The sequence below is a fragment of the Siphateles boraxobius genome, unplaced genomic scaffold (assembly GCF_051911475.1).
Source record: "Siphateles boraxobius isolate OS27281-9 unplaced genomic scaffold, OSU_SipBor_1 6, whole genome shotgun sequence".
Lineage (NCBI taxonomy): Eukaryota > Metazoa > Chordata > Actinopteri > Cypriniformes > Leuciscidae > Siphateles > Siphateles boraxobius.
The window spans coordinates 19267160-19283932 of record NW_027509186.1 but is presented as its reverse complement, the minus strand read 5'-3'; the positions used below and the strand labels follow the sequence as shown (position 1 = coordinate 19283932).

The window sequence follows — 16773 nt, the reverse complement described above, 5'->3', positions numbered from 1 at the left end:
CTGCATTGACACTGACATTTGACCCTTCAAACCGTTGGTTGCCATTGAAGTCCATTATTTGGAGAAAAATCCTGGAATGTTTTCCTCAAAAACCTTAATTTCTTTTCGACTGAAGAAAGAAAGACATGGACATCTTGGATGACATGGGGGTGAGTAAATTATCAGGAATTTTTTATTTGAAAGTGAACTTATCCTTTAACAAGTAAATATATTAATAAATGTGGACTGTGTAGCCAAAATCACTTTTGGTCTATTCTGTAATCTTATAGGTGTTCTCCAATGAGGGTCAATTCAAATTGAAGTTCGGGGTCAGAGGTCGCTCCCCTGGCCAGCTCCAGCGTCCCACTGGTGTTGCAGTTGACATGAATGGCGACATTATTGTGGCTGACTATGACAACAGATGGCTCAACATCTTCTCCCCAGATGGCAAGTTTAAGGTATGTTGACTTTCATTTATGACTGCAGTTTTAATTGTTAAAAAATTATTAATATAAAAAAGAATTAAATACATTAAATATAAAGTGCATTAAAATGATAATAAAATAACTTAAACTTTTTAAAATTATAAATATCTAGATATAAATAAATCTAGAAATCATAGAAAATATTTTTTGGGATTTTAAAATTTCATATAATTTAACTGAATATAAAATACGAAACTGTGATTTCGTTCATCATAGTTTTTGAACATTAAAAACTTACAATACAAACAAAAAAAACATGTATTTCACACACATTCTAGACTCGCCCTCCTCATTAAATGGGTCCTATTATGCTTTAGTGTCTTGTTGCTGAATGTATATTGCTGTTTGAGAAAAAGATCTGAAAGGTTACAAAGCTCAAAGTCCACTCCAAAGGGAGATATATTTTTTTACAGAATTCACTTTCCAAGAACTACAACGAACGACTCGTTTGTACTACAATGTGATTTTTCCTGGATCTTATGAAGTCACAATGTTACTCATTTAAATAATAGGCAAAAAGGGGACGAGGCCTGGTTGAGCTGCATTAGAGAAGACAGTGTTGTCGCTATGTCAAAGAGATACAGTTTTGTCTCATTTGTTTGACATTCCTAAGGCTGACAAACTTAGAACGGTTAACTTATTTTAAACACTTTTACTGAACATTATAACCCCAACGTTTATCTGTGCGCTACACATTTTTTGCATTGTTTTTGATTTCTGTTGCCAAGGATAGTCACATTTATTTATATCACTTTTTTACAATACGGATTGTTTCAAAGCAGCTTTACAGAAATAACAGGAAAAAAATGCAAAAAAGTTTGTTTCCAGAAGAAAATAGCGTCACAGTCCAGCTTAAGTAAGTTCAGTGATGTTTAATTTTTGTTTAAAAAAAGTTGTTAATTGAGTTAATTTATATATATATATATATATATAGCCGCTCTGGAGTAGACCGTGATGTCATCGTCCAGCTCAGTTCAGTTCTTGTATAATAGTGTCAATGCTGGCAGATCAATATTATTGTTGAATATTAAATTAAATGTTAAATTTAATGTCCCCAACTAAGCAAGCCAAGCCAATTGCAACAAAGGTGGAAAAACACGACAGTGGCAAGGAACCAAAACTCCATCAGGTTGCAGAATGGAGAAAAAAAACCTTGGGAGAAACCAGGCTCAGTCGGAGGCCCAGTTCTCCTCTGGCCAATGAACGAACATTGAATGATTATGATTCAGGCAGCATTACAGGTCAAAAGTCAGATTGGTTTGGAACAATCAGAATATTATGCAGTTCATCTGGTTGAAGATCGGAGTCACGCCGGTATGGAGACGGGTTTGTTCAGGATCAGTGCCGATGGCTGTCGTGTCGACGAGGCCAACGAGCTCTGCTGACACTTCAGGGATGTGTTTTGTAAGCGCTTGCTTTTGTAAGACGGTTCACTGCTTCTTAGGAAAATTAGCCATGGTTTTGTGATCGATTACTGTTTGTATTACCTTAGTTGGTGGAAAACATTGTTTCCATAATGTATAAGGAAATTACAAAAAACATACCACTCTGAAACGTCCTGTGAAATCTGTGCTCGCAAAGTCCATGCATGACATCCGTTCTGGACGATCCTCTTGTTTGTTAACATTGTCAGGGTCTGAATCGGGCTCGAATTGGTTTGAAATTGACGCCATCCGTAACATTTACTCCCGAGCAGAACTCGCAGTTATGGAGGGACGGCACATTTCCTGAACATGCGCTAAGAGGTGCCAATCACAACACACTGGGCCAGCTAACCAATCACAGCACATTTCATATTTCCGAAGGAGGGGCTTCATCGAAATTGGCGTATTTGAGAAGAGAGTTGCTGTAATAATGTAAAATATGTGAAAAATAAATCGTTTTTTGAATAATCAAGCATGAAAGTATATTCTAGTACACCACAAAAACAAGACTTTGTAAAAGGGCATAATAGGACCTTTTTAACATATGTGATTATGGGGAAAATCTAAAATGACAAGAATAAGTATATGATTAAATAAACAGAAGAATGGTGACAGTGGAAAAAATATTAAATGATAAATTGATGAGTAAAATTCATTCTAAAAATCCTTCAAAACTATCATACATTTCTAATTAAAATGTAATAAAGTATTATTATTATTATTATTATTAACTCACTTTTCCAAGCATCAGTTGCTTGTGGTACTCTATAAATGTCTACCACAGTGATTTGATTAATTAGTTGCTAATCAAGTGCTAATGTGTTTTACTTGGCTTTCTGGCAGAATAAAATCGGGGCAGGTCGGCTGATGGGTCCTAAAGGAGTGGCTGTGGATAAGAATGGTCATATTATCACGGCAGACAACAAGGCCTGCTGTGTCTTCATTTTCCAATCCAACGGCAAACTGGTGACCAAATTTGGTGCCAAAGGAACATCAGAGAGGCAATTTGCAGGTGATGCCCCTTATTTGGTCAAGGTTCTTGTGCTACTGCACTGGTCTTGAGCATTTAATTCATGGCCAGATCATGTTTTAATCTTTCCGTTTCTCTGCAGACAAAAGTACTCCGAATACACCAACAGAGCCAAAGCAGAGCAAATCTGGCCCTGCCTTCAGTGCGTATTCAACTTTTTTAATTTTTAGATGAACTATTTATTTCTTGTAGATTGTATTATTGATTATTGAATGAGGTCGTTTTAAAACAGAAAACGATGAAAGCTTTGTAAGATAATTGATTATCCACATAAAGAGAGCAATGCTGAGAGAAATGTGTGTGTGTGTGTGTGTGTGTGTGTGTGTGTGTGTGTGTGTGTGTGTGTGTGTGTGTGTGTGTGTGTGTGTGTGTGTGTGTGTGGAGGTTTCATAAATCAAGTGTTCTCTATGCTGCCACACTTCCTTAGAGACAAAACAACATCTTCTGAATGTAACAGCAACTCTCTCTCTCTCTCTCTCTCTCTCTCTCTCTCTCTCTCTCTCTTTCTCTCTCTTTCTCTCTCCTTCTATGGCCATAAGGTCCCCATTTTGTGGCTATAAACAACAAGAATGAAATTGTTGTGACAGACTTTCACAATCATTCTGTTAAGGTATGCTGAGCTCTTCCCTTTTATTGCGTTAATTGTTCCACATGCCATAACATATATTCATCCAAATCTAACCAGGGGCCTGTTTCAGAAAGAAGGGTAAGTAAAACCTCTGAGTATGTTAACCCTGAAATGAGGGAAACTCTGGGTTTTCTGTTTCAAGTCAAGTCAAGTCAAGTCACCTTTATTTATATAGCGCTTTTTACAATACAGATTGTATCAAAGCAGGTTCACAGTGATAACATGAAAATAATATAACAGAGTTTGTTTCTAAAAGAAAATTGAGTCAACGTCCACCTTAAGCAAGGCAGATCAATAATATTATTGAATATTAAATGTCCCCAACTAAGCAAGCCAAAAGCCAAGGCAACAGTGGCAAGGAACCAAAACTCCATCAGGTGACAGAATGGAGAAAAAAACCTTGGGAGAAACCAGACTCAGTCGGAGGGCCAGTTCTCCTCTGGCCAACGAAGGAACTATGCATGATTTATGATTCGGGCAGCATTACAAGGCAGATTGGATCGGAACATTTAGAATATTTATCCATTTCCATCTTTTGGAAGTCCAAGTAATCACTCCGGTGTTGAGACGAGTTGTTGAGGATCAGTGCCGTCCACCATAGAGGGTCCATATCGCCGGTGTTGAGTCGTCTCTTCACAGGCTTTGTGATTGGGTTATCTGAAGTCTCCGTGAAAGGCTGGATACAAACTGGAGCTGACGAACGCCGTTTTTCTCAGGACTCGCGTCCCGAGATAACAGCAGAAAAGCAAAAAGGGAAAATAATTAGCGTAGCTGCTGTTCATAATGATTTCCATAACACGGGCGTAAATGATAAAAAAACATGAAGACAGTGATTCTTGCGTCCCACAGTCACCCCCCTCCGTCCCCCACTCAACTCAGCCCTGCTTACTGACCTCTACATCCCTCCTGCTGCTGAGACCCAACCACAATCTCACAATCTCTCCGCAGCCCAACCATACGCGCCGACCCGTTTGACTAAGGCTGTCGAGCCCCACTGTCGTCGTTAAAGCAGGCTCAGTGGCAACGGTTCCGTATGGCATACCACCTACCGCAAAACACAATATCTACCCAACCAGCCGTCATTCACGCAATATACACAGGAACGTTTATATTGATCGTTGATCTGATTCAGCAGTGGTATAAAAGGTAAGCATTTTGTAAATGCTTGGCTAAAGAGATGCGTCTTTAATCTAGTTTTAAACTGGGACAGCGAATCAGAGCCTCGAACAATATCAGGAAGGCTATTCCAGAGTTTTGGAGCTAAATGTGAGAACGCCCTCCCTCCTTTAGTGGACTTAGATATCCTAGGAATGACCAGAAGCCTCGAATTTAGTGATCTTAAAGAACGCGATGGATTGTAGGGCGATAGAAGGTCCATTAAATACACAGGAGCTAAACCATTTAGGGCTTTATAGGTCAGTAATAGTACTTTGTAATTGATACGGAATTTGATAGGTAACCAGTGTAGAGATGATAAAATAGGTGTTATATGATCATATTTTCTTGATCTAGTAAGAACTCTAGCAGCTGCATTTTGCACTAACTGTAGCTTGTTTATTGAGGATGCAGGACAGCCAGCTAATATAGCATTACAATAATCTAGTCTCGAGGTCATGAATGCATGAACTAACTTTTCTGCATCAGAAACAGATAGCATGTTACGTAGCTTTGTAATGTTTCTAAGGTGGAAAAAGGCTGTTCTTGTAACATATGAAATATGATTTTCGAAAGACAAGTTGCGGTCTAGTATAACACCCAGGTCTTTTACTGTAGTGGATAAAGTAACAGGACATCCTTCTATATTAAAGTTGTATTGTAAGTGAGTTTGTGGGTAGTTTTTTGGACCAATAAGTAATACCTCCGTTTTATCTGAATTTAGTAGCAGGAAATTACGCGTCATCCAGCATTTTATATCTTTGAGACACTCTGTCAAATTTGATAAGTTAGTGTTTTCATCTGGCCGTGATGAAATATATAATTGAGTGTCATCAGCATAACAGTGGAAATTAATTCCATGTTTTCTTATAATATTACCAAGTGGGAGCATATATATTGAGAATAGCAGAGGGCCTAACACCGATCCTTGTGGCACTCCATAGTCTACTGACGTTATCTTTGATTTTTCCCCATTTAAACAGACAAAATGATAACGGTCTGATAAGTACGATCTAAACCAGCTTAATGCCTGTCCCTGAACACCAGTGTAGTTTTGTAGTCGATCCAGGAGTATTTTATGATCGATAGTGTCGAACGCAGCGCTAAGATCGAGTAGAACTAGTATTGAGATACAGCCTTGGTCAGAAGCTAAAAGTAAATCATTTGTAATTTTAACTAGCGCAGTTTCTGTGCTATGATGCGGTCTGAATCCTGACTGGAATTTTTCATATATCTCATTTTCTTGCAAGAAAGAGCACAATTGAGCGGACACAATTTTTTCTAGTATTTTAGACATAATGGAAGATTTGAAATGGGTCTGTAATTTGTTATTTGAGTTATTTGGGTCTAATTGCGGTTTCTTAATGAGAGGTTGTATTACTGCCAGCTTGAATATTCTTGGAACATGACCTAAAGATAAAGACGAGTTAATAATATTAAGAAGAGGCTCTTCCACTACAGGTAACACTTCTTTCAGTAGTTTAGTGGGTATTGGATCTAATAAACATGTTGTTGGTTTCGATGCAATGATAAGTTTATTTAGCTCTTCCTGTCCTATAGTTGTAAAGCGGTGTAGTTGTTCCAGAGGGGCGATACGTGAGGCTGAATCATAAGACACCATAAAAGAGTGTACATTTACAATTGTGTTACGGATGCTTTCTATTTTCTCATTAAAGTAGTTCATAAAATCATTACTACTATATTGTAACGGAATATTTTGCTCTGGTGATGTCTGTATATTTGTTAGTCTAGCCACGGTGTTAAATAAAAACCTTGGATTATTTTGGTTATTTTCTATTAGTTTGTGGAGATGCTCAGCCCTGGCTGCTTTTAGAGCCTTTTTATAACGTGACATACTGTCTTTCCACGCGATTCTAAAGACCTCTAAATTAGTTTGTTTCCCTTTACGCTCTAAGTTACGAGTTTCTCTCTTGATAACATGCGTAGCACTGTTGTACCAAGGTGCTTTAGTTTTCTCTCTAACCTTTTTTGATCTAATTGGTGCAACAATATCTAATGTACTAGAGAAAATGGTGCTCAAACTGCTAGTCATTTCCTCTAGTTCATCTGTTTGATTGGGTTCACTGAGCAGCTGAGATAGATCAGGTAAGCTATTTGAGAATCTATCTATAGTGGTTGGAACGATTGTTCTGCCTGGTCTATAACGTGGCGCAACATGACAAATTTCAGCAGTACGTATTATACAAGTTACCATGTGATGATCAGTGAGATCGTCACTTTGCGGTATAATATCTATATCAGTTGGATTGGTTCCATATGATATAATTAAGTCTAGTGTATGATTTAGACGATGAGTGGGAGCACTGACGTTTTGCTTGACCCCCAAAAGAGTTTAATAAATCTGTAAACGCAGTCCCTAACGCATCATTTGTGTTATCTACGTGTATGTTAAAATCTCCAACAATTATTGCTTTATCGGTATTGACCAATAGATCTGAGAGAAACTCTGCAAACTCTTTTAGGAAATCAGCATAGGGCCCTGGAGGTCTATATACAGTAGCCAAGGCTAGAGATAATAGGGATTTCTTTCTTACATCTAAGAGCGTAATATTTAGTACAAATACTTCAAACGAATTAAACCTGTGACCTGTTTCCTGAGTAACATTAAGAATATCTCTATAGATTGCTCATGCTTATAACAGTATCCTGGTGGAGTAGACTCATTTAGACCGAAATACTCATTTGGTTTAAGCCAGGTTTCATTAAGGCAAAGTACATCGAAACTATTATCTGTGACCATTTCATTTACAATAACCGCCTTGGGTGTGAGCGATCTAATGTTTAGAAGACCTAGTTTTAGAAATTGTTTTTGTTCACTGATATTTAGATTTTCAGGTTTAATTACAATAAGATTTTTCCTAGATCCTACAGTAGATTTATTATATGGCCTCACTAAACGAGGAATAGACACAGTTTCTATATAATGTTCTACACTAATTATATCAATTAATTTGGCACAGCAAAGACTGTGATTTGGACTTTGATTTTCTAGTCATATGGTGTGTAACGTCTTGGAGATGTTGTCCGACAGAACAGCCGCTCCGATTCTGCTGGGGTGCAGGCCATCAGCACGGTAGAGCCTAGGTCGCTCCCAGAACAGATTCCAATTATTTACAAAGAGCAGTTTCTGTTTATTACACCATGACATTAACCATTCATTTAGTGCAAATAATCTACTGAACCTTTCCTGTCCTTGTCGGTACGTGGGAAGCGGTCCAGACACGATGATCGTTGCCTCAGGCGCTGTGCTGCGTACCGTCTCGATCAGGCTCTTGTAGTCCTTCTTCAGAACCTCTGTCTGCCGCAGCCTGATGTCATTTACTCCCGTGTGCAGCACTACAGCTCCGACGCGCTCGTCACCGTTCAGGATCTCGGGAACCTGTGCGCGACATCAAGAACACGAGCACCAGGAAAGCAGTGAGTGCGCACCGTACCCTTACCTGAGGTAGCTCGGACATGACGGACCATGGAACTGCCGATGATCACGGCGTCGTCGCGTTCCGACTCGCGAAGGGGGGAGAAGCGGTTCCGGGTGGAGATCTCGAAGACCGGGAGGGGCGGTGAGGTTCTTGCCCTGGTCCTGGCTCGTGTCTTTCGATGTGGGATCACCCAGGGTCCATGGTGTTGTGTCGGTGCCGGAGTTAATGATGCCAGAGATGATCGCGTCCTCCTGGGCAGAGAAACGCACGGAGTAGACTAAGTCGGAGTCAAAAAGTTACTAACCACTGACTTATGAGCATCGTGACGTTTCAAGCGCTGATCGCCGATCCCGCAGCTCGGCTTGTTTCTCCAGCAGATCACGGATCTGTTTCTCCACCGATTCCAGCTCCAATCGTACCGAAATCAGCTCGAATGTGTCCTCACCTGCACTCAGAGGTAACGTTAGACACACATCCGATATGTTCGCCATTATAACAGATGAACAGTAAATTAGTAGTGATACTACCAATATCACTACTAATTTAGGACTGAAATGCTGGATATAACCTGTATCCTTTCAGTGAAACGGGTGTAAAATAAGACGGTCGGTAGGCGCGAGGCCACGCGTGAAATGCTAGCGGACTAAAGGCTAGTAGCCGAGATTCGCAAAGTTGGATCTAAGTAGCGATATCAAAGTAATCCGATTGTTTTTTATAAGGAATAGTAGCGAGGATAAGTTCCCATGATACAAAAAATAGAAAGTGCTTGTTTATAAATGAGTTGAAAAGAAGAAAATCAAGGATTAATGAATCAATTCGACGGAGCTTGTGTGTCTTATTCACTAACCACTCACATTTCAGAATGGGAGGTAAGTCAAACCTGAGAAAGCAGGGTAAGTCAAGCCCGTTTCTGAAAGAGAGGTAACTTATACTCAGAGTCAGTTACCATAGTAACTTACTCTGTGAACCTAACCTGGTCGGGAGCAGGTTTACTTCCGTAAACCCAGAGTTTATTTCGGTCTCCTCCCCTTTTTTAAAGAGGAAGCGGTGTTTAAACAACTCATTCATTCTTTCGGTACATTCATTCATTGCTGTTTTTACCGCTGTTTTTTATTTTTTTTTAATAAGATGAAGTCTATATAACTCATTAACTGGGGAATTATTTTTCATAATTTCTGGTGTATTGAGTAGGCTACTTACAACTATCTGGGGTTCTGTTGGGACAGGAGGCTCCAAAAGACAGATATTACCATCCGAATCTGTTGGGACCAATGAAAAACCCAACCGAGTGACCTAGCCTACATGAAAATTTAAATTAGGTTTAATAATATACTGTTCTTCCAGTTTCACCTCTGATATTATAACAGTTGGGTAAGTTGCTCTAAAATAGTAATTAATTACTAACTACAAATGACATCTTCAACACAGTAATTATGTTAATGTAATAATTACTATCTCTAGAATGTATTGGTCTACTTATTACTAATTACTTTATAAATCCCATATCAACCTCAACCACTTAACAATACAAGGGGAGACAAGAAACTGCGCTTTTAATGCTTTCAAATTAACAATATACAATTGCATGAATTATTCTTGAATTGACCAAAGTGTGTATAGAGGGAGGTTACATTAAAAATATACATTTTAAAAATGTATGTTAAATCCACTAACGTTATTGTTTTATACAAAATTGTTCTATAGTCTATGCAGTAGCCTATTTAATGTAATTACATCAGATTTTATTTTAAATTATAGAAGAATTAAGAGTAATCCCTTTAATTAAATTACAATATTTAGATTACTGTAATTAATTACACCCAACACTGTATAACAGTAATTCCTCTTTTTGTTTGGCGCTGTTGCCATGGTTCCCTATCGGTCAGTCACTACAACGTAGGTCATGACTGACCAATAGGAATCTCGCTAGAGAGGCCAATCTACTTCGAGTGAAACTAAAACAAGCCAATACACATTGGCGTGCAATCATTTGCAACAGCTGTGCAGCCTCGCAGCGCGGGTATTTAACAAGCAGCTGGTGCGATTGCACACTAGCTTTTTGCTTCGGAGCCAAGCACTTCGTATGCTGAACAGAGTGAATTTGAAAGCAAGCCTCTTCTGGATCTCTCCACTTTGGTGCGGGCGTGACGGCACAGCAGCGCGAGCGGTCTTTTTCTCTTCTCTCTCTCTCTTCTTTGTTTGTTGTTTTAAAACTGAGCAAACAAAAAAGCTGTTTTCACGGCTGGTAAGGTGCGCGGTTAAAGCGCTCAACGGCCGTTTTCACGGCTGGTAAGACCAGCGAGAGAGAATCGCGCACAGACAGGTGCACATTCCTGTCTGTGTTCGCCGTGACCGTTCCCCTGCGTGCTTCAGCACCAAGGAGAGCAGTCTCTAAAAGAGCTTACACAGATAGTTTGCGTCTTTTTCAAGATGACATTCTATCTGTATGTTTCTGGATGCGGTCGTTACCTGGGGTCGCGGGATGGTCACGATCGCTGCCTTGTGTGTCTGGGCCTCGAACACGCACAGGCAGCGTTCGTGGATGAGTCATGTACCCATTGTGGGAAGATGACCATCTCGGAGCTGAGGTCGAGACTAACGTTCCTGCAAAGGGGCGGAGTCCCCGTGCCTGCACCTCGTTCCAACCCCCCTTCGCGGGTTGCTACGGGCAGTGACACGGGTGACCTGAGGATTACAGTGAGCGCGCTTCCTTCGGGGAACCAACCCCCTAGGAACCCTCACTCCTCTCATGCTCCGCAACCAGTTGAGCTGCCAACGGAACGTTCTGGACCATCCTCGAGATGTGTACCAGTCGTTTCGTTCGGCGCTCCCTGCGACGACCAGATGTCGATCGCTGCATCGGAGGGTGGGTCAGACCTCTCCGCGGACGACGGCTCGTCGGCCGTTGCTATGCAACTGTGCCCTAACTCCACTTGGCGTGGAGAACCGTGTCTTCCTTCCCGGGCCTGTAAGTACTCGTCGGACCTGACCGGCAAGGCTTACAAGGCCTGTGGGGAAGCTGCCTCTGCCATGCACGCTATGGCATTGTTGCAGGTTCATCAGGCCAAGGCACTGAAGGACCTGCACGAGGGTGGTCATGATCCACAAGTTCTCCAAGAACTTCATACCGCAACTGACCTCGCGCTTCGTGCGACGAAGGTCACTGCGCGGTCAGTGGGTCGTGCGATGTCCACACTAGTGGTCCAGGAACACCACCTCTGGCTGTGTCTGGCTGACATGCGGGAGACCGACAAGATCAGGTTCCTTAACTTCCCCATGTCCCAGACCGGCCTCTTCGGCGACGCGGTCGAGAACTTCGCCCAGCAGTTCTCGCCTGTACAGAAGCAGACTGAGGCCATTAAACACATCCTGCCGCGGCGGTCAGCTGCTGCCTCCACCCCACCGCCCGCGGCTCCTCGGTCTGCTCGTCGCCGTGGGCGTCCGCCTGCGTCTGCCCCTGCTCCCGCGTCGCAGCAGCAGCCTCCATCCAAGCGGCACCGTGGAGCCAGTCGCAGGCAGGGCGCCCCGCCCGTCCAGGCCCCTGCCAAGAGGGGCGGCAAAGCCAAAGGTAAGCGGCCATAGGACGGGCGACCCAGAGGTGGAAGGGACTGCTCTCCAGGAGACGATAACTGCATCGCTCCCTCCCCCGGAAGAGGGCCGGGTGGAAAATCCTTTGTTTCATTTTGTTTGTGTTCCGCCGCTGGCCTTAAAACAAGCGGTACCCAAATTTTCAATAAAAGAGCAGTTTCTATCATCTCTGGGTCCGAAGAGGGCCCGGAGAGCAGTGGGGGGTCGGAATCCTTACCACTCTCATTCGCCTCTTCTATCGCCAGCCGGCAGCTGCGTACGGTCCGAGAACGCCACCGAGCCGCCTCCCGCACCTCCTGCCCCGTGGAACCAGGTAAGTGCTGCACAGCACACTCAGACCCCGCTACGGGCCGCCTCCCAGAGAGAGCCTCCCGAGCCGCGTCCCTGTGTTCCACCTCGCTGCCCCACTCCGGGTACGCCTACGGTTCCTTTGGTCCCACTTGTACGGTCTCTGCGAGCTTGGTTAGCGCTCCCCAGGCCGTCTCGCTGGCTCATTCGAACCATCAGGCTCGGCTATGCGATTCAGTTCGCCCGGCGTCCCCCCAAGTTTCGGGCCATCCACTCCACTACAGTGAGAGCAGCCGATGCCCATGTCTTGCGTGCGGAGATCGCAGTCCTACTGGCGAAGGAGGCGATAGAGCTGGTCCCTCCAGCCGATATGAGGTCAGGGCACTACAGTCCCTACTTCATTGTACCCAAGAAAGGTGGTGGGTTACGACCGATCTTGGATCTGCGAGTTTTGAATCGGAGCCTCCACAAGCTACCGTTCAAAATGCTCACGCAGAGACGCATTTTCGAATGCATCCGTCCCCAAGATTGGTTTGCAGCGATCGACCTGAAGGACGCGTACTTTCATGTCTCGATTCTTCCTCGACACAGGCCATTTCTGCGCTTTGCGTTCGAGGGTCGAGCATATCAGTACAAAGTCCTACCCTTCGGGCTGTCCCTGTCCCCCCGTGTCTTCACGAAAGTCACGGAGTGGGCCCTTGTTCCCACGATAGAACAGGGCGTTTGCATCCTCAACTATCTCGACGACTGGCTCATACTAGCACACTCTCGAGATCAGCTATGCGAACACAGGGACCTAGTGCTCAGGCACCTCAGCCAGTTGGGTCTTCAGGTCAACTGGGAAAAGAGCAAACTCTCCCCTGTGCAGAGGATCTCTTTTCTCGGTATGGAGTTGGATTCGGTCGCCCAGACAGCGCGCCTCACACAGCAGCGTGCTCAGTCGGTGCTGAACTGCTTGAACACGTTCAAGGGCAGGACAGCGGTCCCACTGAAACTCTTTCAGAGGCTCCTGGGGCATATGGCAGCAGCATCAGCGGTACTCCCGCTCGGCCTGCTACATATGAGACCGCTTCAGCACTGGCTTCACGGCCGAGTCCCGAGATGGGCGTGGCATCATGGCACTCACCGGGTGGCAATCACACCGGAGTGCCGCCAGACCTTCAGCCCGTGGTCAGACCCCTCGTTCCTGCGGGCAGGAGTCCCCTTGGAACAGGTGTCCAGGCATGCTGTGGTATTCACAGATGCCTCTGCCACCGGCTGGGGTGCCACGTACAACGGGCATGCAGTGTCAGGGGTGTGGACGGACCCTCAACTGCATTGGCACATCAACTGCCTCGAGTTGCTAGCAGTACATCTCGCCCTGACCCGCTTAAAAAGACGGCTACAGGGCAGGGACGTGCTGGTCCGTACGGACAACACTGCGACCGTTGCGTACATCAACCATCAAGGTGGTCTACGCTCCCGTCGCATGTCGCAACTCGCCCGCCATCTCCTCCTCTGGAGTCAGAAGCATCTGAGGTCGCTTCGAGCCATGTATGTCCCCGGCTTGCTCAACCGTGTGGCCGACGAGCTATCACGAGCTGTGCTCCCGGGAGAATGGCGACTAAACCCCCAGTCGGTTTCAGCTGATCTGGAGAGAGTTCGGGGAGGCTCAGGTAGACCTGTTTGCCTCCTCAGAGACCTCCCACTGCCAGCTGTTTTACTCCCTGACCGAGGGAACACTCGGCACGGACGCACTGGCACACAGCTGGCCCCGGGGCCTTCGCAAATATGCGTTTCCCCCAGTGAGCCTACTTGCGCAGACACTGTGCAAAGTCAGGGAGGACGAGGAGCAGGTCCTTCTGGTGGCTCCCTATTGGCCCACCCGGACTTGGTTCCCAGAACTCATGCTCCTTGTGACAGTCCCTCCCTGGCCCATTCCTCTGAGGAAGGACCTTCTGACTCAGAGACGGGGCACCCTATGGCACCCGCGTCCAGACCTCTGGAAACTCCATGTCTGGTCCCTGGACGGGACGCGGAGGTTTTGGGTGACTTACCCCCTGAGGTACTTAACACCATCACTTCAGCATGGGCGCCGTCCACGAGACGTGTTTACGCCCTGAAGTGGAACCTGTTCGTCGAGTGGTGTTCTTCTCGCCGAGAAGACCCCCGAAGATGTCCGATAGGGTCTGTGCTTTCCTTCTTGCAGCAGGGGTTGGAGCGTAGACTGTCTCCCTCCACCCTCAAAGTACATGCTGCCGCTATTTCAGCTTATCACGACCACATAGATGGCAAAGCAGTTGGAAAGCACGACCTGGTCGTCAGGTTTCTTAGGGGGGCGAGACGATTAAATCCTCCTCGACCCCCCTCCATACCCTCTTGGGATCTTTCCCTGGTGCTTCGAGCACTTCAGGATGTTCCCTTTGAGCCTCTGCAGTCAGTAGACTTAAAGCTTCTTTCCATGAAGACTTTGCTGCTGGTTGCACTGGCCTCTGTCAAGAGGGTAGGAGACCTGCACGCATTTTCGGTCGACGAATCGTGCCTAGAGTTCGGGCCGGGTGACAGCCACGTGGTACTAAGACCCCGGCCTGGCTATGTGCCCAAGGTTCCTACCACTCCCTTCAAAGACCAGGTAGTGAACCTGCAAGCGCTGCCTTTGGAGGAGGCAGACCCAGCCCTGGCTTTGCTCTGTCCCGCTCGCGCTCTGCGTATGTACGTGGACAGAACTCAAAGCGTCAGGACCTCAGACCAACTCTTTGTCTATTACGGAGGCCAGCAGAAGGGAAAGGCTGTCTCCAAGCAGAGGATGGCCCACTGGATAGTGGATGCCATCGCCTTGGCTTACCAAGCACAAGGCGTGCCCTGCCCGCTCAGGTTGCATGCACACTCCACGAGAGGCATTGCATCCTCCTGGGCACTGGCACGTGGCTCCTCGCTAACAGATATCTGTAGAGCTGCGGGCTGGGCGACACCTAACACGTTCGCTAGATACTATAGCCTACGTGTAGAGCCGGTCTCCTCCCGTGTTCTCACCCTAGACGGGTAGAAGCACTGAGAGGTCTGGCTCTGTCGGCTTGCTGCACCCTACTGTGCACCCTTATTGCTCCAGAGTAAAACCTGTCGAGTCCTCCATAACCCCTCGGCCCGGACTTGGCGGAGCGTCCGGCGCCAGGCCCTTATCCGCTGAATCCTTGAGAACCGGATCTGGGCTGGGTTCCATATGTGTGACCCTACGGGGATCCCATATGTGTATATTCCACGGCTGCTCCTATCGGAAGCCTGTGTCTTTCCCTTGGGCTAAGTCACCCATTATTTCATATGCAGTACAGCCTTCGGGCTAGTCCATATGCATTTCCACATAACTCTTTGAAAAAGTGGCTTCCGCAGCGTTCCTTCCTAAACAGAAAGGGCACGCTTTCCCAGTGTTATCCAATATCTCACTGTATGGGTTATCACGGAACAACAGTGTCAGACTCACTCTGTGTAAGCCTCCGCCTATCGTCCTTCCAGGCAAGAAGGTGTAGAGGCTTGCATGGGGGCGCTGGATGGGGTGCAGCAGCTGTGGCGCTTTGGTAGGGATTCCTATTGGTCAGTCATGACCTACGTTGTAGTGACTGACCGATAGGGAACGTCTCGGTTACATATGGTAACCCTCGTTCCCTGAGGGAGGGAACGGAGACGTAGGTCCCGTCGCCACATCTGCTGCCGCCCGCCGGGGCGGCCAGCTTTTTCAGGCTTGGCTCCTCAGCAAAAAACTAGTGTGCAATCGCACCAGCTGCTTGTTAAATACCCGCGCTGCGAGGCTGCACAGCTGTTGCAAATGATTGCACGCCAATGTGTATTGGCTTGTTTTAGTTTCACTCAAAGTAGATTGGCCTCTCTAGCGAGATTCCTATTGGTCAGTCATGACCTACGTCTCCGTTCCCTCCCTCAGGGAACGAGGGTTACCATATGTAACCGAGACGTTACTCATAATATCTGCGCTCCATTGATAATGGCTTTTTATAGTTGTGGTGCACGCGCTTAACTCAGAGTCAGTCAACTCAGAGTTGATTGAACTAACTAATTTCAGCTGTTCTGAAACCGAAAACTCAGAGTTTCCCATCTCAGGGTAAGTCATCTCAGAGTTCAAGTTTTAACTCAGAGTTGGTTGAACCTCCTTATTGAAACAGGCCCCAGGTCTGCTATCTGTTTTTACGTTCTGCCTCTAATTAATGACATTTCTACTTGTGCAAATTAAAAGATGCTTGTTTTGATAGACATTTCTTAACATTGTTAGTTTATTGTGGTCTATTTTCCTCTGGATTTAACATGGATTGTTTGATTTACGGCTTCTTGCAGGTTTACAATGCTGATGGAGAGTTCCTGTTTAAATTTGGATCGCATGGAGAAGGGAACGGCCAGTTCAACGCACCCACCGGTGTGGCTGTTGATGGCAATGGGAATATTATTGTGGCAGACTGGGGTAACAGTAGGATACAGGTAGGCTATGGAACACTTTGATTTTTATCTTCACATTTAATAATAATTTATAATAGTTTTATAGTTTGGGCCAATTCAACAATTTTTGTCATAAAAGTTTATGGAAACTTGGCTGTTTCTATATAATGACCCAAGTATTTGCACACTTTAGACAGAATTCCAATTTGTGAATTTCATTGCATTAGATAAAATATCAAACAGCATCTGCAAACACTAAATTCTAAACAACTAAATATAATTTTTATAAAAAGTAACAATTTTACTTTTCTGAGACATTTGCAATTACTTTAAGCCA

The 16773-nt window shown here is 45.1% G+C and overlaps 1 protein-coding gene across 2 annotated transcripts in view; it reads left to right on the top strand.

Annotated features, from left to right (window-relative positions):
- The window catches only part of trim3a (tripartite motif containing 3a), a 56396-nt gene that overhangs the window by 37282 nt on the left and 2341 nt on the right, over positions 1 to 16773 (top strand). For both annotated transcript variants that reach the window (XM_077208139.1, XM_077208140.1), the window contains 5 exons: positions 270 to 437; positions 2732 to 2900; positions 3001 to 3060; positions 3458 to 3528; positions 16338 to 16478. In XM_077208139.1, coding sequence (XP_077064254.1) covers positions 270 to 437; positions 2732 to 2900; positions 3001 to 3060; positions 3458 to 3528; positions 16338 to 16478 — 609 coding nt within the window. The remainder of the gene's footprint in view (positions 1 to 269; positions 438 to 2731; positions 2901 to 3000; positions 3061 to 3457; positions 3529 to 16337; positions 16479 to 16773) is intronic.